This window comes from Trachinotus anak, unplaced genomic scaffold (assembly GCF_046630095.1).
Source record: "Trachinotus anak isolate AG129_WGS33_773 ecotype Australia unplaced genomic scaffold, CSIRO_AGI_Tana_v1 ptg000007l, whole genome shotgun sequence".
NCBI lineage: Eukaryota > Metazoa > Chordata > Actinopteri > Carangiformes > Carangidae > Trachinotus > Trachinotus anak.
Window position 1 is genome coordinate 24,414,901 of NW_027273858.1, and position 25,632 is coordinate 24,440,532.

Below are 25,632 nucleotides of genomic sequence, written 5' to 3' on the forward strand. Positions count from 1 at the left end.
AAACAACAAGCTTTTCTTTTTTTTTAAAATAAGGACCCTTAAATTATGTTTTGATATTTTTATCAGTAACACATTATTTATTGTATGGCTTTATTTTTTGGTGATTTCCTAATACTTTCTAAAAAGGTTTTTTGAAAAAAAGCAATGTAATTTTCGTACTGATTATACAGAGAGTGTTCAATTGGCAGCAAATAAGCATGAAAAAGTGCAAATGTACAATTTAAATCATATATAGTATAAGTTGCCAATAATTTTACTTGTGTTTAAATTGAGCTGTTATTCAAGAAAATTAGTATTTTTCTGATAATAAAGTACCAAATTACATTTTTTTCCAGGGAGTTAATTAGAAAATTTACTAATCTGTAAAATAAATTGGTGCACAGCTTCTCAATTTTCATACATCCATTTACTTTCAGTTTTTTCTTTACTTATCAGTTTCATTATTTTTACTTTTATCATAGGAAAGAATCAGAACAAAGTACATTAAATGTATTGAGTTATTTATTGAACAAAAAAATAACAATTGCAATCACTCACACAACTGACTTATCTTTAAAGTTTCTAAGGTAAAGTAATGCAATTCTCAGGAACTTAAACAGCTCAACGTGATCACATGCAATACTGAGGCAGTTATTTAATAATAAAAAGTAACATACTTAAAAATCAACTGTGTTTAGAAAAAAAAGCTCATATAAATAACAGGAATATACACATAGTTTATAAAAACAAGTTGGCAACCCAAAGTTATTACACATGGAAGCTGTAGCTAGCATTACCTGCAGAAAACTGTGGCAAATGTATATTAAACAATTGACGTCTCTATTTGTATGTATTTACAGTGTGTCTGAACTTCTATACCCAGCCAGAACTAGTCAGTATCTGAATCCTTGACATTAAGCCCAAGCATATTGGACAGGCTCAATGACAATTTGTCATTTTCATCTGATGTCAAAATTTCAGGGGCCACCAGGCCCAGTACAGACTCTGGTTTTTCTACTTTAAAGGTGCCTCCTCTCACCAAAGAGGAGTCTCCTGCATCTCTAGAGGCACTGACATCAAGACTTGGGGCAGCGGGCCTCAGATCAATGTCAGTTTTAGCTTCGGTTGGGGAGACATTAGCTGAGGATGCTTTTTCTTTCGCCATTTTCAATCTCTCCATAATGTTGATCTTTTCTCCTGATTTTGATGTTGCATTTACTATTGGCAAGCGGATCCCTTTGCTCACGACATAATCCTTTGCCTCTGTGTCAAGTTTTGATAAGCTAAAGGTATCATTGATTCCTCCAATGCCATCAATGCTGTTTCTGGGCAGTCTGTGGAATTTGAATGCAGGAACCTCCACTTCAGCATTTGACACTTCATTTTCAGAGTCAACACCACTTCCCTCTTCATCAGTTCCTGAACCAGACTTTAGTCCCCATTTGAAAGGCCATCTCAGCTTACTTTTGGGGGATTCTTTAACTTCTGCATCTGCTTCAGCTGTGAGATCCAGTTCGGGTGTCTTTAGGCTTGTACTCACTTGAGGTGCAGAGAGACTGACATCAGGTGAACTAATGCTTCCTTCAACACTGGGAGCTTTGACTTTCACATCAGGTGAGACATCGAGATCTGCGCTGGTGTTAACCTCTGGAGCTTTTATTTTATGTCCTGAAAATCCAAACTTTGGAAGCTTGAAATGTGGCAATTTGGGCTTTTCAAGATTAGTGTCTATATTTGGAGTTTTTACATCTATTTCGGGTCCTTTGATATCTCCCTCTAACTTTGGTGCACTCAGGTCTATTGCAGGAACAGAGATGTTGTCACCGGCTGTAATAGTGCCTGTGTTCATTGTGGGTGCCTCTATTCCAGCCTCAACTGATGGATTACCTCTGGGAAGTTCTACTTCAGGACTTGAAAGACCAAGTTTTGGAAGCTTGAAATGAGGCAATTTAAAGTCACCCACATGAGAATCTAAAGCTAGATCTGGTGTTTTTAACTGTGCATCAGGTCCTTTGAGATCCGCTTTGGGCAGGTTGATATCCACATTTGGAGCTTTCAGTGTTACATCAGGTGCTTCTAGTTCAGCTTTTGGCAACCTGATGTCTGTGTTTGGTGCTGAGAGGTTCCCATCAATTTTTGGTAAAGAGAGGCTGAGATCTGGTTCTTTCAAGTTAAGATCAGGTACCTGGAGGTCTGCTTTTGGTAGATCAGCTTTGGGCAAATTAAGTTCCCCGTCTAGGGTGTTAATCTTCGGGGTAGAAAGATTGAAGTCTGGTAAATCAATGTTAGTTTTGGGGGTGGAAGGGTCAGCATCCAGATCTAGACCTCCTTTAAATGCAGGGGCAGAAAGATTCAAGTTAGGTGCTTTAACACCAGCTGTTGGTAATTTAAGATCTACATCAGGAACAGAGATATCTGGAGTCTTAAGTTCTGCATCAGGTAACTGCGTCTTTGGTCCTCCGATGTTAAATTTTGGCATTTTGAATGTTGGCATCTTTAATTTTCCAGAAGGAGCATCAATGTCAACATTTGCATCTGGCCCTTTCAGGTCTGCTTTGGGCAGGCCCAGGTTCACATCTGGAGCAGCAATACCCCCTTCAGTTTTGGGGGCTGAAAGATTGAAGTCTGGTTCTTTTAGATTAACACCAGGTGCTGTTATATCTGCTTTGGGTAGCTTTGAATCTACATCAGGAAGAGACAGATCCAGATCTGCATCATCATCAAGGTTAGGTCCTTTTACCCTTGGCCCAGAGAAGCCAAACTTTGGCAATTTTATTTTAGGTAGCTTCAGTTTTCCAGCTGAGGCATCAACCTCTGGAGCTTGAAGGTCTACATCAGGGCCTTTGAGATCAGCTTTTGGTAAATTCATGTCAAGATCTGGTGCATCGTAGCTGCCCTCAATTTTTGGTGCAGATAAGGAGAGATCTGGTGCTTTTATGTCTACATTAGGTGCATCCACAGAAACTTTAGGTAAGTCAAGACTAGGATCAATATCTGGTGCTTTTAAATCAACATCTAATTCAGGGCCCTTGACTTTTGGCCCTTTGAATGTTGGTAGTTTCAATTTGGGTAATTTCAGTTTTCCATCAGGTGCATCAAGGTCAACATCTGGACCCTTAAGATCAACATCTGGACCTCTGACATCAGCATTAGGTATGCTGATACTTAGGCCTGGAGCATCAATCCCACCCTTTATGTTTGGTGCAGAAAGATTAACATCTGGCGCACTCAAATCCAAATCAGGCCCCTTGAGGTCCACATCTGGTACCTTAACATTGGCATCAATGTCAGCCTTTGGACCCTTCAGTGTGCCAAATTTGGGTTTCTTTAAAGTGAACCATTTGAATTTTCCTGATGGACCTTCAACATCTTGAGCATTGACATCTAGCTTGGGGCTTTCCAGGTCAGCTTTTGGTAAGTTTAGATTTACATCTGGTGCATTTATCTCACCGTCAATCTTTGGAGCTGAGAGATTCAAGTCTGGGGCTGAAACATCTAGATCCACATCAGGACCATCAACCTTAGGACCTGAGATGGACCACTTTGGCTTTTTAAGAGTGGGCCATTTGATCTTCCCAGATGGAGCATCAATGTCTACATTTGGTGCTTCAATATCAACACCAGCTTTAGGTAAATTCAGATCAACGTCAGGTGCTTTCACATCAGCTTGAAGGTCAACATCTGGGGATTTCACCTTTGGTCCAGAAATCAAGAACTTTGGCTTTTTGAGCGTTGGAAACTTGATTTTGCCAGAGGGGGCCTCAATGTCAGCATCTGGTGCTTTAATATCAACATCGGCTTTGGGTAAATTCAGATCAGCATCTGGTGTGCTCAGATCTGCATTAAGGTCCAAATCACCTTTGGGGCCATGAAGTTTGGGTTTTTTCCACTTTAGATGAGGCCAGTTGATTTTTCCTGATGGAGCATCAATGTCAAGATCTGGGGCCTGAATATCTACATCAGGTCCTTGAAGGTCAGCTTTTGGGAGATTCAGCTCAGCATTTGGTACATTAATACCACCTTCAATATTTGGACTTGAGAGATTTAAATTAGGTGTGTTTAGGTCAGTATCTATGTCTAAGTCTGCTTTTGGGCCTTGAAGTTTGGGCTTCTTCCATTTCAGATGTGGCCAGTTGATTTTACCAGATGGAACTTCTCCATCAATATGTGGGGTTTTCACACTCAGATCAGGGCCTGTAAGGTCTGCCTTCGGCAAATCAATGTCAACATCTGGGGCATTTATCCCACCCTCTACTTTTGGAACAGAGACATCAATGTCTGGTGTGCTCAGGTTAGCATCTAAGTCCACATCAGCTTTTGGGCCATGAAGATTTGGTTTCTTCCACTTCAAATGGGGCCAATTGATTTTACCAGATGGGACATCGATGTCAGGATTTGGGGTTTCAACATCTACAAAAGGGCCTTTGAGCTCAGCTTTGGGCAAGTTAATGTCAACATCTGGTGTACCTAGATCCCCGTCAATCTTCGGTGTGGAGAGATTGATATCAGGTGCAGACAAGTCAGCGTTTAAGTCAGCATCTGGCCCTTTCACTTTGGGACCTTTCCATTTTAGATGGGGCCACTTGATTTTGCCTGAGGCTGCCTCAAAGTCAACATCAGGGGCTTCTAGATTTACATCAGGACCATTTAGATCCATTTTTGGCCCATTCAGGTCCAAATCTGGACTTTTAAGATCTAACTTTGGGGCTGACAGGTCAAGGTCTGGTGTCTGTAGATTCCCATTGACAGAGGGGAGATCTATGTCTTCAGATACATCCATTTTTGTTTTTGGTGTTTTGATCTGAGGTAGATTGAAGTGTGGCATGGTGAATTTTGGGGGCTTGTATTTTCCATTGCCAGTCTTGATTTCTCGTTTCTTGACGTCAAATGAAGCACTGGGAGTGTTGACCTGGGGGGTCGAGACACTGACATCAGGAGCTTTGAGGGTGCCATCTAGATCTCCTTTTATATCTGGTCCAGTCAGTTCCAGGGAGGGCATTTTGAAGTTGGCTTTAGCATCAGCTGAGGGCTTATTTAGACTGAGACTGGGAAGGTCTCCATTGAAAGTGGGACCGCTTATTTCACCCCCCAACCCCTGTGCAGCATTTAGCTTTCCAAGGGAAACACCTGGTGCATCCAGTGACATCTGTTGGGAATGAAAAAGTAGGTTAAGTAAAGTAAAAGTAGGTGACAAATTAGGTTAACATATACCTTAACACCACTGAAACATAACTTAAAGCTTCTCTTGTTTTATTAATCAATTATATGAAGCTACTGCTCCTATTAATATGTTTTCTGACAATTGAATTAATGAATAAAATGTGCAAAAAAGGTATTTTTTGCAGGTCTTAGGGAATGTCCACATGACAACACTAACAAAACAAACTATCAGTGGAGGATGACTTTGAATTGCTGCTGCTTCTGACATCAGAGTGGGTCACCTCTTCCAAATGAAGTAGGTATATGACCATACAGATAGCTATGGTTTCAGGTGCCTCATCAGAACTACTTTGCCTGAAGATATTATACATATTGTTTATATAAAAACTGATCACAACTATTAACTAAATGTAATATTTCAATGATGGCTTTGGCTGTGATGTCTACCTCTCCTGAGTCTTTGAGACCTAATTCCAGAGAGCCAAGGCCAGCACCAGCACTCAGCTCCTTCTTTGTCAGAACCTTCATGTTGTTGTCATATGGCTCCAAGACCCTCAGGATGTTCAGCACTTCATTTTTGTCTAGGTGGTCTAGGTGTATAGTGGCTGCAACAATCTCATCCCCTGCAACACACAGAAACAACTTTACTAGAACCAGTTTAACATATTGATGTTTTTTCTCAAATCCCTGATCCACAGATGCTGGTCTGGTTGGACTCTATTCTACTGAAAGGTTTCTCTCTTACCTGCTTGCAGGCCACTCTTTGCAGAGATTGTGTCATCTGTGATTCCTGTAATGACGACTCCTCTCTCTGAGTCGTCTAGGACCAGGCATTCTGAAATACATGTACTCTTGCTGTCCCCGCTCTGTATTTAAAAGTGGTTATAATACACAACGTAAGACATTGTCTGTCTTTCATTATGGATTAAGACTGTCCACATTTTGTAACTGTAAAACTGAAGAGTTTTTGTGATAGTTCATCATACTTACCATCATTATGTGTGTTGTGTTTACATCCACATATCATGGAATTTATGGTGAAACACAAGAAACCATGGAATCTCAAAACCAGAGTGAAGTTAGCTGGAAACACCAGAGAAAAGCAACATTAGTATAACTCAAATCAGTGGCATAACAACACTGTGTACCTGATGCAAGAGATATATTTGATGTTTAGTCACTATTATTGTTCATGAGCAGACAGTCCTTCTTTAATTTAGAAGAACACAACCAGCAGCATATATTCGGTCTAATAGGTTCAGGTTTACACTTTGTAACTCTGAATATTCATATATGACAATGGTAAAGTGTGACAAGTGAGGATTTGGTATTTCTTAGTCTTGGTTTGATTTAGTTCAAACTGGTGTGGAAGTATTTATCAAAAACATATGTCTATATGTACATTAGATTTCCAACATTTGGACCTTTTAATATTTTACATACTTCAATCTGACTTGACTTATGTTTTCATATTTAATGTAACCTGCATACAAGTGACCTAACGTCTCCTGTTATCTGACCCTAGATGAAGGCACACACTAGAACATGAACTTTGACCTTGGCAGAAGAGACAATGGCAACACAAACAGCACCAGCTGAAGTAACGCACCAAACAACACTGGGGGTCAGCGCATTCCTCTACCCACTCTCTGAGTTCTTCACCTGCCTTCACCCTGACTGATGGAGGAACGACGCCCACACACACATCACCTCACGCTTCAGGAATTTAAAGCCTCCGCCAAGTTTGTTCAGGGGAATGTCTGAATCTGAACCAGTCAGTTTGGATACATTCTGACTAACATGCCATACACACACACACACACACACACACACACACACACACACACAGACACACCTCCCTTCAACCACACCCCAGCAGTTTCACATGTAAATGTGAATGTAGTCCACTTGCAACACAGTCACATAGATAAAAGCAGAGCAGGCTTTAGGTTGGGCAACGCAGCTTCCACTAAGATCCAAACTGTCTCCTGATGACACAAACACACCTGAAGTCAACACCCATCAGTGTTCATGCAAAAGCTAATTCTGTCTTCAATTGGGGAAACAGCTCCACAGTCACAACAGCCAAGTAGTTTAGACTGAGAAAACAACAACTTTGTTGTGCAAAGAAAACACACATCATACATTCATGGTTATCATATCATTATTTCTCAGAGCAGCTGACGTCACTGCTCCTGCACAGGTGTCTTTGATTTCTAAATCAATAAGAGAGAGGAACAATAAGAAGTGATATAACAGCACGGTGGCTTCAGGCTCTGCTTCCACAAACCAGAAATCAGCAGTGATCCAAAAAAAACAGGTAAGACAGTAAAGTCACAATAGATTTCAAAGAATAATAATAATAATTATGAGCGATGTGGCTAATGGGTGTATCTAGTAAAAGGGGAGGCAACACCAACTGTGTTGCAAAACAGCAGGGTGAGAGTCAGATGACAGCAGAGTTTGGGATTTCCCAGGTGCACTTCTTGTCACCAATAGTTAGTATAGAACATGATATAATGTAAATTCTTTACAGTTTTATATTCTTTTACAGTTTTCGTATGTTTTGAATCCTCACTTCTTAAACCTACAAACACACAACAGGTCTTCATGTTGTACCATGATGCATCAAAACAATGTCTGAATACATTTGGAACATATTGTAAAACAATCTGTGATTCCAGTGAATGTGAAGAATTAAAACCTACAACTTTAACCAGCTTTAATGTTCATTTAAACTCAGTATTTCAGCAATCACTTGTAGCAGCAGTCAGTTGTAACATTTTAAATAGACTTAATATTCATCATGGACACATTTTTCTATGCTTCATCTCTACTGTTTAAAGTCAAAAACCACCTACAACCTTTATAAGTGATCTAATATCAAAAAGAGGCTACAGACCAGATGTGTGATGGACTCACCTCCTGCTGCTGCTGCAGATGCCTCCACCTGAGGAGAGTCTAGATGTCTCCTCCTCTGTGTCACCTCTGCTCTGAAAGGCAGGATGGGATGGACCTGCCTGTTAAATGCCTCTAAGCTTAAAGCCAGCCAGAGGAACAGGTTAGGCCACATCAGCACCGCCTCTCCTGGTGCCCCCTGTTCTGTTTGCAAGACACACATATACACACACACACACACTCCCACACACACATACACACACAGACATACACACACCTTGACTTCAAAATATGTCACAGAGAGCGACACCTTGGCCTCTTGGCAGCCGAAACCCGACTAGAAAGCACAAGAGAGAAATAAACCACTCCTCCTTAACAGGACTAACCAGGTTTACAAAGAACATCCTTAGCAACACATCTCATACAGAAACACTTCACTAACACACTTCATTTGATGCTGAACGCATTTTCTTTGTGTTTATATCACAGACGTTCAGTTATTTTGACTTTTTTATTGAATCATAACTGAGTTTCCATTTACATTAAGTCACTGTTTCTTTACATTGACAACAATCATGGCATGATGTGTCCTGTCTATATTCACACTCGTGTTCATTCATTTTAGTTGTTGTGTGCGTGTAGACTATACAGTTCAGTCAGCACCACAGTGAAATGGAACAACAACAGAAGGAGATGCAATGATCACAGTTCACGTGTATGCCCCCAGATTTTCACACCAAAGTGATGTGAATGTAAAGTAGCAGCTGTCAGGACTCAATGTATGATGATGAAAAATAAAAATAACTGTGCTTGAAATAGAGATTCTGAAACTTTTGTTAATTATTTGACAGGTTTGAAACTTGACCATGAAAAATTCTACTTCCTGTTAAAATGACACATCAACAAACAATTTAAACTACAATGTACACTGCGGTTACCAATAGGTGCTTCACATCACATGACCTTTCAATTCACAGGTGAAGATTAGTCTAATAACTCTAATCTAACCTTAACCCTAACTGTTGAAGCAAGAGTTAAAAAACACTGAGAAGCAGGGTTAGCTGAGCTCAGCTGGAGAAGAGAAGCCTGGTTACACACTAAAGGTTAAAAAACTCACTGAAACACTGTATGTTATTTAATTCATGCAAAAAGTATGAAGAGCTGGTTTTACAGAGTTACTATTTCGTTTGTTACACTCAGACAGAGCCACAGTTTCCCCTGTTTCCAGTCTTTATGCTAAGCTAAGCTAAGCTAACTATGGTGGAGAGATAGTTTGTGAACAACACACAGAGATGGATGCAGGTGTGAACACAGGCTCTGAGGTCTAACAGCATCAGAATAATGCTGCTGATCTATGTGTAAAAACTCTGCTGTGCATCTCCACCATACATGACTACTCACTCACTTTCCTCTGGATTATCATCTTTACATTTCCATCACATGCCACTCCATACTTCACCACATCTGACTTTTAATTCCAACTATATTTCTCTGACAGCTGCAGTAAGGAGGTATTTGGCAGGTTAAGATTTTAATAAGACATAACGACCATATGAAGTCCAACCTGTTATCATACAGAGCTCCACCTCCACCAACCTCAATGAAATGACACTTACATCCTTCATTATGAGGACTTTGATTCTTTAATTACTTTTAGCTGTATTGAAGTAAAGCATGTGATTACGTGTGGGAGTTCTAATTGGTGAGTTTCGTGTCTCATGTAAAGAAGAACATACAGGGGCGGATCAAATATTACAAACACTAGGCTATCTAATGGAATACACTGTGATGATAATGAGATAAATACTACTGCTGTGATGCTAATGAGGGCCCTGCTGATTGAAGCCTGTGGTAAATTTTCAGACCATCACTTGACATGCTGGTGAACTGGTTTCACATTCTGTTCTCAGGCATTTCAGGCATTTTGAAGATAATATCACTACAGCATTCTCCTCACACAGATGCATAGCACTCGACAGTATGCAGCATGAGTCACCACCCAACCCATCCAACCAATTAATACAATGTGATGACTGTGTAGGAGAGATTGAGAAGGGTGTGGTCAGTGTAAGACAATAGCTTAACGATGAGCAATAGAAACTGATTTTCATCAGGAGAAGAGGAGTGAGTCCTGTTTTCACTCCCTCAGTGGACTCACAGATACAACATGATGTTCCTCATGGAACAGAGGAGCTGACAGATATAAAAGAGGCTCCTCATCAACCAGCAGAGCTCCCCAAGGACCTGTGGCCAAGCTGCAGGGTCTTCAGATTCAATTTTTTCAATTCAATTTTATTTGTATAGCGCCAAATCATAATATACATTATCTCAAGGCTCTTTACAGGGTCAGGTCAAGACCTTACTTTGTTACAGAGAAAAACCCAACAGTTCCCACAAAGAGCAAGGGGGGGAGGAAAAACTCCCTTTTAACAGGAAGAAACCTCCAACAGAACCGGGCTCAGGGTGGGCGGCCGTCTGCCTCAACTGGTTGGGTTTAGGAGGAGAAAAAAAGGGGGGGGTGGGGGGAGGAGAGAGGAGAAAAGAGAGAGAGAGAGACCAGGAACAGCTGTATAGGTAATGGTGTTATCAATAATAATGACAGATAACAGTGGTTAATAGTAATGATGAGTCGTGGTGGATCTGGATCCTGCTGCTCCAGAGGTAGAGATAATAGTCGAGAGAGAGAGAGAGAGAGAGAGAGAGAGAGAGAGGGAGAACCCAGAGTCCAGTGCATCATGGGAATCCCCCAGCAGTCTAGCTCTATAGCAGCATAACTAAGGGATGGGTCAGGACATACCCAAGCCAGCCCTAACTATAAGCTTTACTAAACAGGACAGTTTTAAGCCTGATCTTAAAGGTAGAGAGGGGGTCTGCCTCCCGAACCCACACTGGGAGCTGGTTCCACAGGAGAGGAGCCTGATAGCTGAAGGCTCTGCCCCCCATTCTACTCTTACAAACTCTGGGAACCACAAGTAGACCTGCATTTAGAGAGCGAAGTGTCCTATTGGGAAAATAGGGAAGTATAAGCTCTTCAAGGTACGAGGGTGCCAGACCATTAATGGCTTTGTAGGTGAGGAGGAGGATTTTAAATTCTATCCTGGATTTTACAGGGAGCCAATGCAGAGAAGCTAACACAGGAGAGATGTGATCTCGTTTCCTAGTTCCTGTCAGTACTCGTGCTGCAGCATTTTGGATCAATTGGAGGCTTTTTACTGAATTTTTGGGACATCCTGACAATAAAGAGTTACAGTAGTCCAGTCTTGAGGTAACAAATGCATGAGCTAGCTTTTCAGCTTCCTTTAGACACAGAATGGGTCTGATTTTTGCAATATTGCGCAGGTGGAAGAAGGCTGTCCTAGAGACTTGCTTTATATGTGAAGTAAAGGGCAAGTCCTGGTCAAAAATGACACCAAGGTTTCTGACTGTAGCACTGGAGGCCAAGGTAATGTCATCCAGACTCAGTATATTATCACATAGTGTATCTCTGAGGTGTTTTGGGCCAATTACAATAACTTCAGTTTTGTCTGAATTTAAGAGTAAGAAATTACTGGTCATCCAGGTTTTTATGTCCTTAAGACACACCTGAAGCTTGGCTACCTGGTTAGTCTCACCTGGCTTCATGGATAAGTACAGCTGGGTGTCATCTGCGTAACAATGGAATTTTTTTTTGTGTGTGTGTGTCCTGTCCCAATATCATTGGCAAGCAGTATGAGTGGTCTGGATGCCTTGTGTTGTTGGGGCAGATTTACTCTGCGAAGGAGGAGTGTGAGGGAAAAAAACAAAAACAAAAAAAAAATGGAAATGTATCTGGTGCCTTCTGATAATGTTTCCTAGAGGAAACATATATAGAGTGAAAAGTATTGGTCCTAGCACAGAACCTTGTGGAACTCCATGACTGACTGTAGTGATGATAGAAGAGTCATTATTAACATGAACAAACTGGAGTCTATCTGACAAATATGACTTAAACCAGCTTGGTGTGGTTCCTTTAATGCCGACCATATGTTCTAGTCTCTGTAATAGAATCTTATGATCGATGGTGTCAAATGCAGCACTAAGATCTAGTAGGACAAGTACAGAGACAAGTCCATTGTTTGTCTAGGAGGTTGGATATAGGTCTATAATTGGCTAAAACATCTGGATCAAGAGTAGGCTTTTTAAGTAGAGGTTTAATTACTGCAACTTTAAAACCCTGCAGTACATAACCAGTTGATAAAGATAAGTTAATCAGACTTGATATAGAGTTGTCGATTAAAGGAAAAACTTCTTTGAACAGCCTTGTTGGAACGGGGTCAAGAAGACAAGTCGATGGTTTAGATGAAGAAACTGTTGAAGTGAGCTCAGAGAGATGTACAGGAGAGAAACAGTCCAAATATAAACCAGTTACAGTGGACTCTGAAGCTGCTGAACTGGACAGTACATCTGAGCCTGCTGTGGGGAGGAGATGGTGAATTTTTTCTCTAACAGAGACAATTTTATTTGTAAAGAAGCTCAGAAAGTCATTACAACTGAGGGCTAAAGGTATAGATGGGTCAACAGAGCTGTGGCTGTCTGTCAGCCTGGCTACAGTGCTGAACAGAAACCTGGGATTGTTCTTGTTTTCTTCTATCAATGATGAATAATAGGATGTTCTGGCTTTATGGAGACTTTGTTTATATGCCAATAGGCTGTCTTTCCAAGCCTTTAGAGATTCTTCCAGGTTAGTAGAACGCCACCTTCTTTCTAGCTTCCTTGAATTTTGCTTTAAAGCTCGTGTTTCTGAGTTGTACCATGGAGCTAGTCTTCTCTGACTCACTTCCTTCTTCCTCAGAGGGGCCACAGTATCTAGAGTTGCACGCAGTGAGGCTACAGTACTGTCAACAAGATCATCAACCTGTGTGGATGTGAAGTTAAGAGAGCTGTCCCCTACTGCATTGATACATGGCAGTGGGCTAAGTACTGATGGGATTCTTTCTTTAAATTTGCTAACGGTATTGCCAGAGAGACACCTGCTGTAATGGATGCTGTGTAGAGGGTTAAAAGAGGGTTTTGGGGAAATACTGTTAGATATTCAATGTCAATCCCATAAGTCAGAACCAGATCAAGGGTATGGACACATGTGTCAACTGCTCTGCAGAACAACTGCAGTTACCAGTGACAGGTAAACTGGATTTTATTGGTCCTGTTATCAGAATTGTACTGTTGGAACATGTTTGTTTGTTTGTTTGTTTTTGTGTCTTTTTATTCTCCAAAATCCTACTCAACTGAAAAACTGAAAAAATAGATTTTTCCTTGTCTCAAAGAGTTTGGACATGTTCGTTGGGTTAATTGGCAACTCTCAAGTGCTGGTAGGTGTGAATGTGAGCATGAACGGTTGTTTGTCTCTGTATGTCAGCCCTGTGATTGACTGGCGACCTGTCCAGAGTGTAGCCCGCCCTCCTCCTACAACCCTATAATAGTAAAGCAGTATGGATAATGGATGGATGGATGAATAAAAGAGTTGGGCTGGTGTGGTAATTGTTGTTAGCATGTGAACCCCATTAGCCACTGTATGTGACACTGAATTGTCAAATAAAGTTGAATTAAAATGATCACTGTCTTCTGTGCAGATTTCACTGTGCAGCTGACCAGTGCACAACTACTACAGCTAAAGCTTTGTGCAGCTCCTCTGCATTCACACATCAAAATGCACTTAAAGGTGTAAGCAAACCAAAGTTATATTTACATTCAGTGTTACTCACCAACACACAGTATGTGCATCCTCGAGGTCTAACAAATGTGTTGAATGATCTCCTTCCTCATGTAACATTCAAAAAGCCATTTTTTGAAATATCATAAATAGTAGATTGATTACATTTATGTTTGTTTGTGCTTAGCTGTGTCTCCTGGTTAGTTACTGCCAGACATCAAACTAACTGCAGGATCGTGTGTCTCCAGTACATGTGCATGCAAAATTTTAATGATCCGATTTCTTAATTGTCAGTGCTTCCCCTCAGCTCAGTGATTCTTCAGATAGTCTTCTATCATTGTACAGCCTCCTGCTCCTCTGTGATAGCTCATCACTGTTTTATTTTCAGATCCCCAGTCTGGTGCCTCATGATTGGACATTTCACACCGACAGATGTTGACTGAAACTGTTCTGTTTTTGCCATTATAATGACTCTTTTTCTATTGACAAACTCTATGTTTTTCTGTGTATGAGACTCAGTTGGCCAGTGCCTCTTCAAAAGTGAACTCTGACTTTTTGGGCCCAGGTTAACCTTGAGGAGCTCCTCTTGATGTTTCAATGACAGCCTGTTTCTGTGAGGAGTGAGGATGAGGTTTTGAGAAGAAAACCTTTGTTCACAACCGGCTGCATACACAGCCAGGGTAGTGGCCAGTTGAGCAAGAATGGTGAGGTTAGGAAAATCTTCCAGGTGGTACTGTGTCACCAGTGCCCAAAGCTTCCACATGCTGTCTCTGGACAACTTTCTTCACCAGGGCCCACTCCTGTCGAGTTTGTTCAGCACTCATGAGGGGCTGGGGAGTCGTCTGGTGGTCCTCCCCGTCCTCCCTCCATTGGTGGGTTGCTTATGCCCATAGTGGGCAGCAAGCAGTACCAGCTCCTCCTCCCCATAGCCATTCAACTCTTCTTCACTCATGAAGCCAGTTGGATGGAGACTCATCACACAAAATGCACACAATGGAGAGGTGTTTAGAAACCTGGAGTTATTTATCAGGTTGTTAATAAATTTGATGCAAAACTGCTGCAGATCAAATGTGGCTCTGGTGATTTGATGCTCTCCCTTGTACATGTTGCCCTGGATGTCTCTGGTTAATGCTGTCAGGTTAGGCGATGTCATCCCCTTGATCTTTTCCAGGTCCTCGATGGCCAGGTCTAGCTTAACTTTTAACAAAGCCACATCGATGTTTTCTATTTGCAGGAAGTGGGATAAGACTGTAACAGGGGCCATTGTAGCCATCATCAGGGCGGAGATGTTGATGAACTTCACCGTGCCAAACTTTTTCTTTAGGCCATTTGCCTGTAGGTCTTTGCTGACATCCACACAGTACACATTCACCATGTGCGGGTTGGACCAAAGCAGTATGCCTGTGCACCTTTTGTTTCTTCCCGTCATGACGCCACCTGATCCAATGCTTATCACCTTGGTTAATGGTATATCCAGCCTGACATCACTTCCTGGAAAGATTTTGCAATCCCCACACCCATTCCATCTTTACACTCTTTATTTGCAACAAAATGAATGCTTGGTTCAAATGTTTGAGTATCAGTGATTTACACATACACAACAAGGTGTTTATAGTTGGTTATGTCTGGAAACTCATCTGTGAGTGCTGTCACAAATGGAGATTCCTTCACTTTCTTTCCACAGAGCTTGCCATACTGGACAGCATTTCCGTGGCCATGTATCGTGAACTGTAGGAAACAGCTTTTTGATGTAGAGGTATGAGTTCTGGGACAGAAACCTCTGTTAAAAAACGACTTAAGGACTCAAACTTGGACAGAGGGACACCCTCCTGAGTCATCCAGTGAGTGGCTTTAATATCACCATCACTGCTTTGTCACTGCTGCTCTGCTGATGTCTGTGGGTTGAAGACTTCAGGCTCATTGACTGTGAAAAATGTTCCACTTCATATTAAATATGAATATTTATGTGTCTCTGTTTAATTACTATATTAAAAATGTAACTGTCCCACACACTTCTTTCTACATTGATGTAAACCTGCTCACATTAAAGCTGAGACTTGTTGGCATTTTAATAAAGAATCCATTATTTTATTTTAAATTGAATGTGCTCAGAGCCTGAAGAACAAAAACTGTGTGCCTAATACATTATAAATCATAGACTGGGTGCAGAGATGTGTGATAGATGTAGGTTACTTTATTGTAGGACCTCTTATTGTATGTCAAAGAGCTGAAGCTCAGAGTATAAACAAACAAAAACTGTGTACCTGTCCAAACACTTATGACCTGGTCTGTATCTTCAAGTTAAGGTAAAGGCTCTGCTCTTCCACACAGGTGTTTTCAATTACCCTGGCCAATTAGATCTCCAGTCAGGTGTGCAGTGAGTTGGGTGGAGCTATGCTGGCAGTCACATGACATCACCAAACTCTATGCACTAGTAGGTACTCAGCAGGATGGGGAGGGAGACCCAGTCGGTTACATGACTGAAAAACGTGGGTGGACTGAGGGTGAGTAAGAGACATACACACTAAAATATGATGCATTACCATTGATTCAACTACCAAACACTATCATAAATGATTAGCATGTGCTCCATTAAAATGTTGTAGCTGGGGTCCACTCTGTACAATGAGTAAGTACTTCTACTGTTGATACTTTCAGTACATGTTTCTGATAAGGTCAAAGTTTGAATGCAGGACTTTTACTCAGAGCAGAATATCTTTGCTCAGTGATATTTCTACTTGTAATAAAGTAATGCATCTAAATGCTTCCTCCCCCTTCTCCACCAGCTGCAGAGGTCTGGGCTCCCGTCACCCTGGATGGTCACCTGGCCCACTTCAGTGAGATGAGGGAGGTCAGGAGAGATGCAGTTGTGTTGTTTCTGATGTCTGAGAGGTCCAGTGTTGGTTTTTATGTAGTTCTTTATTAAAACTAAAATCCCATCCAACCTCACTCACACACACATTTTTATTTTCATTTGTCTTTGTTTAACCACAAAAGTGTGTCAGGATGAAGAGCAGTAGCAGAGTTTAGAGAAGGGTGAAGGATCCATTCATCCATCCATGTTCTATACCACTTATCCGAACCTGGTCGGGGGGGGGGCGCTGGAGCCAATCCCAGCCAACATTGGGTGGGGGCGGGGTACACCCTGGACAGGTCTCCAGTCTATCACAGGGCTGACATATAGAGACAAACATCTAAAGGCAATTTAGAGTCACCAATTAACCTAATGTGCATGTCTTTGGACTGTGGGAGGAAGCCTGAGAACCCACAAGGAACCCATGCAGACACAGGGAGAACATGCAAACTCCACACAGAAAGAACAAAGGGGTTTGAATCCAGAACCTTCTTGTTGTGAGGCATCAGCACTAACCACTGCACCACCGTCAGTTTGAGTGTTCAGTAATAATGATTCAGTGATGTCTGTCCAGAAGTTCCCTCTCTGTGGTTCATTCAGCAGAGATCTGCCCACATGAATATTGTTGTACCATCCCTGTATGAGAGTACACCAGTGCAGTGATATCTGTGGTGTGTGTGAATATAGAAACAGGTATGATACAAGGTGCAGAATGTCTGTGAATGCCTTTAGATTGTTAAAGCCGCTCATACAGACTGTGAGCAGGACTGAGTCAGGATTCTCTGTCTAAAGAGCAGAGAGTCACACAGAGCCAGGTGTTCAGAGTGTGAGAGAGCAGCTGCAGGTGAGTTTGTTCATACACGCCTGTTAGCCGAGGGCTGCTTCTTCTAGAAACAGAGGGAAAGAAAAAAAACATGGCTCCTCGATTCATGTTTCAGTCACTGTCTCTGCTACAGGTCTGGACTTGTGCCTTTTAATGAATACCTGCAGAACAGTATTAAGGCCTGTAACACAAAGCTGCACACATAAACACACAGACACACACACCTGCTCTACTCTTACAACAGCACAAATGTCGTTTGCATCACTCAGAAGTCCTTCATTTATCAGCACCAATCTGCAGCTCCTTGTAACAGCAGCATGGTCACTTGTCATAGTTACATATATACAATCTCTGAGTGCATAGACTGTCATTCTGGTTCTTATGTAGCAGCGTCCTCTGCTAAGTGGTACCCACAGTGAGGAAAGGCATGTGGAGCATGTGATGGAAAGTGAGCTCTCTACAGCGCTACACAGCCAACACTGAAACCAACACTGACACAGGCTCATTCATTCAGGCCCTGAAGTATGCCAAGGGTTACATACCTGCTGTTTGCTTCACCTCCTCTTAATCCTGAAGCAGAGAGAGTCACAGTATCTAACTCCTCCACTGACTGTTCTGTCACACACAAAACATCTGGAAGACATTTCAGCCTGTCAACTTCACTGTAACACTGTAACAGAGATCCAGAGGTGGAACCAGAATCAGCTACGGCTTTATTTCATATGGACCAGAAAACCTCAGTCAACATCACACTGATGTAATACAACTGACTAAAGATCGAACCTTCAATTATAACATTACTTGACATGTTGTGTGACTCCATATGTCTCAATAAAGACTGTAATTTAAAAAACATCTAACATCATAGTTTATATGTGTATGTATCTGTTCTCTGTTCTTTCAGACGTCTTTATCAGACACTGTTTCCCAAAGCACAACGTCACCAGCTCCACAGACCAGTCAAGAAGCAGGTGTATAGAGCTGTGACAGTGGCAGCTCAGGGAACAACACACATGTTCTAACAGCTGGAAGGTTGGACAGAGCAGAGGAGGTTACAGAGAAGTTTCCTATGTACCAACAAATGACATTGAGTTACACATGATTAGGGCTGGACTCCATCCCAAGCCACTCTGCTCATACAAACCACCAGACCACTGATTCTGAAAAAATTGTGACCATTCACTGGTCAAATTGATTGTGCACAGCAGCAGACAAAACAACCTAGACCACAAGGAAATGTCCCAGCTACTGACAGACAGACCACCACTGCCCAGCTAATGAACCGCAGCAAGGTGGGAGGTGATGTCAGAGCTGTGTGACACAAACATCCTGTTTGACCTGAGCCATCAGGTTTAAGCAGCTGTTAAAAAGCGTTAACTAATCATTGTAACCCAGCTGTCCAACAGTTTGGTGCAAAGCAAGATACTAAACAATTACAGGCCTTTAAAGATGGCACCCAGTGGATGACTCCTCAATATAGTAATTACACTGACAATACATGTAACAGTTGTAAATATTATTCATTAAAGAAGGCATATTACCTGAACACCACCAGAGCAACAGATTTACATACTCTCTGTAAAAGCATGCATTGTGCATTTTTACAGTCATTTCACTACATGACACATTCTTTGACTGCTGTGTTGACGCAATAGACAATAGATGTCATGCAAACACACTTGGGTGTAGTGAAGGAAGCTCAAGATTTCATCTAGGATCCACCTGGATCAGCAGATGCTTTATTTAAAACTATACAGTAAGAAACACAAGTTGATGAGATGAGGGATACTCACAAGCCCCCGGATGAGCCAAGCAGTAACCTCCAAGGCTGAAAATTGAAGCCAAGACGGAAATGTCTGTAACTGCACTTCTTTGAATGACCACTGGAGTCTGGCTCCAACAGTGAGTCAGTCGCCAAAGACTCAGCCTGGTACAAAAACTGTCTTGGTCTCTAGAGTTAATTTCCTCCTTCATGACAACTGTATGGGCTGAATTTTATAGAACTCACCTGTTCACATTTTATTAAGACCTAAAGTTCTGCATAATTGAGTTTTGAGTGACGGGTGAGTAAGTGTATGGTAAATGGTAAATGGTAACTGGTAAATGGACTGCTTATATAGCAGCCCTGTATGCTTGCCACAAACAGGCAAGTCTTGTCTATCAGGCCTTCTTGGAGTCTCTGGGCAGTGTCCTGGAAAAGGTTCTGCCTGGGGATTCAATAGTTCTGCTGGGGGACTTCAACACCCATGTGTACATGGGTTATGTTTGAACATAAGGAGCTCATAAGTGTACTGGGTACCACAGCACCTTGGGCCAAAGATCGATGATTGATTTTGTGGTCATACCATCAGATCTGTGGTCCTATGTCTGAGACACTCAGTTGAAGAAACAGATCAAATGGCAGGGACAGACCTGGTTAATGCAAACGTGTAGTGAGGGCAACCTAGGAACATCTGGCAGGAACCCCTGTCCATGAGGTCTTCAACTCGCAGCTCCAGAAGAATTTCTTGTGCATGTTCAGTCATGTTCAATGCCTCCATTGCAAAGGCGGTGGTTTGGAGCTGTAGTCTTAAGGTCATTGGTGCCTGTTGAGGTGGCAACCCAAGAACCCGCTGGTGGACAGCACTGGTGAGGGAAACCATCAGGGTGAATAAGGAGGCCTTTAGGGCTTGGCTGACAGGTACTGGGGGTTAGAAGGGCTGCAGCTTTGGCAGTCGCAGAAGCAAAAACTTGGGTGTGGGAGGAGTTTGGGGAGGCTATGGAGGAGGACTTTTGGTTGGCCTCAAGGAAGTTCTGGCAAACCATTCAAGAAGGACCAACTCAGGAAGGGGGCAGGGCTTGACCCAGGCTGTGTTCAGTCAGGGAGGAGAACTGCTGACCTGGACTGGTGATGTTGTTGGGCAGTGGAAATAATACTCCATGAGGAGCGCCTTTAACATGTCCTCCGTGGAGGAGGCAGGGTATGAAGACTCAGGGGAAGCCTCATCCATAGCCCTGGCAGAGGTGGCTAAGGTAGTCAAGAAGCTCCTTGGTGGCAAGGTTCCAGGTATGGATGAGATTCTCCCTGAGATGCTGAAGGCTTTGGACATGGACTGTCATGGCTGACAGTGTCTGTGGTGTGGCAGACTGGGCTCGTGGTTCCCATATTCCCAGACCAGAGGCTGTGCTCCTGTAATCAGTGTATCACATTGCTCAACCTCCCTGGGAAAATTTACTCCAGGGTGCTGGAAAGGAGGCTTTGACCGATTGTCGAACTTCAGATCCAGGAGGAGCATTGCAGATTCCATCCAGGTGGCATATCAAAGGAAAACAACATAAAATGTCATAGTCATGTGTTGTTCCACCACGTTCTTCCAGAACAGCTTCACTGCTCGAAATCTCTGAACTCCACTGGAGGTTTAACACCACTCTTCATGTGGTGTCTTGATGATGGTGGTGGAAAGTGCTGTCTAACATGTCACTCCAACATCTCCCATAGTTCACCTGGACTGAGAGCTGGTGACTGTGAAGGTCACAGCAAGTGATTCACATCATTTTCGTCTTCATCAGACCATCAGTGACCCTGTGATCTGTGGATGGAGACATTGTCATCCTGTGTCTCACTGAGAGGCACAGTATGTTGTCTTATATCAACATTAAAATGTAGCAATAGAGCTAATCCTAGATAATATTTTTTTTCTGTTCCTCTTTATGAATTTAATTCCGTTGAATAATTGTAATTGTGTTTTGGCAACATATTCACAATGTCATGCCAATAAAGGCTGTTGAATTGAATTGAATTAATAATGCTACGATAACTGACTAAAGGAAATTAATCTGAATGTTAAACCAGCAGTAGTGGAAGAAGTATTGAGATGCTAAGTAAAAGTATTATCAGCAAAATGTACTTATCAAAGGTAAATGTACTCATTGTGCAGTAAAATGGTCTCTGTCAGTGTTTTACTGATATTATGATGCTTTTGGATTAACCAAATCACCAACCACGTAATCTCACCAAAATGACCAGAGCCGGCCTCAAACTCAGCAGAGACAGAGACAGTGTAGTTGATATAAATGTCCTAATGACTGTAGATGTAGTGTATAAGGTCAAAGGGGGGGTGGGAGGGTGGGATCATAGCTGTCTTTTTCTGTAATTTGACGGTACTTAAATTTACCAGTACAGATCCACAGACTGCTCTGAGCTGCAGCCACAACAGATTTACTTCAGTTTTCTTGCTCTTTCTGTTATAGACTCTGTCGACCCACACAAATATGATCCTGGTAACGTCACATGATGTGAACCACCTTCATCTAATGCATCAGATCATAGAGCTATGGCCCCTTAGCTCATCTTTTTTGTCCTTGATTGTACATGTCTATGTGTTACAGCATCAGTTAGTTCCCAGTTCTCCCAGTTTCACAGTGATGTTCACCAAGCTCCTGCTGTTATGAGTTACTCCCCCAGTTCCCTTCCTCTTCCTCTCCCCCTCCCCCCTGACTGTGAGGATGTGGTAAGAAAACTTCCTTCTAAACGCAGCATCATCAGAGGGTGAAAGAATGTGATATATTTTTACTCGCGTGGTGAAATCATGACATTTATTCTGAAATGAATTTTTTTTGCTAGTCGGCCACTCCCCTCATGGGTCGCCACAGCTGAACGCCGCATATTCTAGTCTGGCACAAGATTTTATTCTGAAATGAATATTTTATCATAAAATCATTCGTAATTATTTCCCATGTCAATAAAACTAACTAAAGATAAATCTATATTAGTTTTGTGAACCATGGGTTCCCAGACAGACTCTGCTGACAGTCAGTGTATCTTCACCACACACAGTGACACCAAGACATCTGGATATTTCTGCACATTAAGGATACAGATGTTGCATACAGTAAAATGTGATCATATCCTCTTCTTTGCAGAGGATTAAGACATGTCTGGGTTGTTATTATAGTCTGCCGTTACAAAGCTGAGGGCCTCACTGATCTGCATGATAAGGATCAGACTGTAGGTGTCTGCAAAGCAGCAGGTGTCAAAGGTTCCATTACATTGTATTAGTACTGATGTAGTACTAATACTGACAGTACAATGTATGTAACGCACTGGAACATCACTTACCTTCTCAGTCCTCTGCTGTTTCAGTTTGAGCTCTTCAGAACCAGTTTCCTCTGCACAGAAACACATTGTTCTGTTTGCTCATGTCAACAACAAACTATTCAAACATCACAATGACTGTGATTAAAACGTCCCATTGGTCTGAGGCATGTACAGTGTGTACAGCTTAGCCACTAACTGTTAAAAAATGATGCTCTTATCTGTGCATAATTGACTCTGGATTGTTTGAATCAGATGTTGTTGTAACAGAGACGTGTCGGTCACAGAGAAGAATCCTGATACAGTCTCTGCTCAGGTCATGTGTTCAGGAAACGCAGTCAAACTGCATTCCTGTCAAAATGTTGAGCAGAGTAGATATTTCATTTCTCACTGTTTCAGCCTCCAACACTGTCAGATACACACACACACACACACACACACACACACACACACACACACACACACACACTGAGGGTAAATACTGCAGAGTTATATGTGATGAATGAACCAGTTACATCCACTCTGCTCAGTGTTATTCAGAACAAACACAGTGTAATTATTACATAACACAAAACTGGATCATTATAAATCTGCTTTCATGGCGTCTGCACAGGAAGTGAACTAATCCTGAATCAAATGATCACAATAATCTCACAATAATCACTCAAAATCAGTAGGGGGAGGGACGTAGAAAATCTCCCCCTGTTGTTTCCCTTCTGTCTGAGCTACAATGGAGGAAAAGAGACTGAGCTCAGGGACATGTTCTGTGTATTGATCTCCTCCACAGCACAAACAGGCTCCACACGGTTCAGGGAGGAATTATTGGCATTGGAATCAGATGCCATTGCTTTTTCATCTCTACAGGCCTGATGTGTAATTGTGGTTAACATGGAACCAGCTACGCCTCCTACACACAGTTTCACAGCATGAGAAGCTGAAACACTCAACCAGGGGATCAACCTGGGGTTTTACAGGATCTGGCAGCCATTTTTGTAGTACTTTGACTTGCCTGGTAGAGATGCTGATACACAGGTCTACAATGTCATTGATTGGTAATCTCTATTAAATGTATTACAACTTGTATTTTATGTTATCATCATCTATATATCGTGTGGATACAGCTTGTTGTCTCGTCAATGGTTTGAATTTGTTGTTCTTGTCATTAAAAAGCCAATAACAACATTTGAATAAAGAAAATAGGCAAAAACTGATTTAAAAATCACCTCGATGGAAATAAAATAACAGAACAGATAACATTTAATATTACACAAAAAAATGATTTACATATTTTGATAGTGACACAGGAGGTGTCTGGGAGTCTGGGAGTGTCCCAGTCTGGGAGGTCCAGGATCCTGTTCAGGTAGGATTAAGTCCTGCTTGGGGTGTCCTGCAGTGTTACACAAATGTTTTACACAAGGTTCATGTGTTCAGGCAGAATCGAGATAAATCTGCTGCTTCTGTATGTCCACCTGTCCTCTCAGGGTATTAGCGGACAGGTGAAGACACCTGTGCCAGGGCAGAGTAAGTGCTGTTTGAGCAACAGTAAGTGAGGCTGGTGGAAAGTGACTGAGCTATGCGTGGTATCTGAACCAGCTCAGGTATTCTGCCTCACAGCAGCACTGAGCAACGACTATTGTAATAAAACTTCCCTCACACACATCCGCCTTCTTTACTACACATCTACACTGCAGCAATCCTGACTGACATTAAAGATGATACAGGGAGGTTGACACTGTTCGACTCAGTGGAGGACTCACACTTCTTACTTCAGTAAAGTCCAGTCATGACAAGTCAGTCCTACCAAAGTAAAAGCACAAAAGTATAGCCTTGAAATATACTTACATTGAGTGATGTATTATAGCATTTTATTATTGTAGCTGGTTTTAATAAGTCTATATACAGCTAGTTTAGCCCAGTGGATCACAACCTGACAGGCTTTTTACTTAACTGCTACAACTCACAGACATTTGCACCAACGCTCCACAAGTTGGTTGTTCCAGGGTCTTAAGGAAGCTGCTACAGAGTTGTATCTCTGTCTCTTTACATGTACTGACATAACTGTGTGGGGCCTCACTGTCTGCTGCAGGGCTCCCTGGTGTCATGCTGCTACACACCTACAGATACACATTTGTATAGAAAGGTAAAAAATACAATATATCCCTCTGAAGTGCAGAGGAGTAAAAGTATAAAGTACCAATAAATGGATATACTCAAGTTCAAATGTGTGCAGTGGTTGAGTAAATTACTTAGTTAAAACTTCTCACCACTGCTGCACTTGCTCTGTGCAGAGCCAGAAATGATCAATGAGGGAGAGACTACAAAAATAGTAACTTTAAAAATATATTAAATACCCATAAGTGGGTATTCTATCTGCTGATTTCAGTGTTTTTAGACAGTTTATTTAAATAAACAAGTTTCTTCTTCTCAGTTTGACCTGTCTGCTCCTCAGACAGAGCTGCAGGTTGACACAGTTATTTCAGTCTTCACACCCCATCAGTGTTTTCACATTACTTTGCAGCTTTATGTTAAAATTTGTTCAATTCATTTCCCCTCATCAGTCTACACTAATACCTAAGCATTCAGACACTTCACTCAGTTCTCAGTGATTACAGCCTCCAGTCTTCTCAGGTTCGCAGAGCTGGATCTCAGACTCTCAGGTTGGACAGGGACCATCAGTGGACAGACATTCTCAGGTCGCTGCAGAGATGCTGGATTGGGTTCAGTCAGGGCTCTGGCTGGGCCACTCTAGAACATTTCAACAATTCTATTGAAAGGCTGGAAAATATTAACAACATGAAAGGGTTTGAAAACTTTCTGAATGCTCCGTCAACCAAAACTGCAGCATGATTATAAAAACAAACCTGATGACAGATGTACGATGTTCTGTTTAAATGACACAGCTAAAGAGCAATTATTTCATTAGCTAACAGAGCTGGTTCAGTTCAAACTGAGCAGTGAAGAGCCTCTGCTGGTTTGTTATGTCTTTAGACAGGCAGTCTCAGTGCCACATTCTTCAGTTTCATGTAGGTAGGATTTTTTCAGTAAACACTCAAGCATGCATTGTGTATTTTCAGTTATCTTACTATGTGACACATTCTTTGACTGCTGTGTTGAAGCAACAGACAATAGATATGATGTAAACACACTCCTCACAAACACAGACCTCAGCCTCAGGG

General features: G+C 41.9%; 1 protein-coding gene across 1 annotated transcript; it reads right to left on the reverse strand.

The window, feature by feature from the left end:
- Positions 1-483: 483 nt before the first annotated feature.
- Positions 484-8,196, reverse strand: LOC139623359 (neuroblast differentiation-associated protein AHNAK). Its single transcript, XM_071481545.1, has 5 exons — positions 8,062-8,196; positions 6,130-6,222; positions 5,885-6,005; positions 5,587-5,762; positions 484-5,125 (listed from the first exon to the last, which is right to left on the reverse strand). Exons 2-5 carry the CDS (start codon positions 6,133-6,135, stop codon positions 869-871), a joined length of 4,560 nt encoding a protein of 1,519 aa, XP_071337646.1. The 5' UTR covers positions 6,136-6,222; positions 8,062-8,196; the 3' UTR covers positions 484-868.
- Positions 8,197-25,632: the final 17,436 nt, after the last annotated feature.

Coding starts and splice junctions, on each gene's coding strand:
- LOC139623359 (XM_071481545.1), bottom strand. Junction 5,763..5,884: donor AAAGAGTGGCCTGCAAGCAG/GTAAGAGAGAAA, acceptor TGTGTGTTGCAG/GGGATGAGATTGTTGCAGCC. Junction 5,126..5,586: donor GTCTCAAAGACTCAGGAGAG/GTAGACATCACA, acceptor CATTCCCAACAG/ATGTCACTGGATGCACCAGG.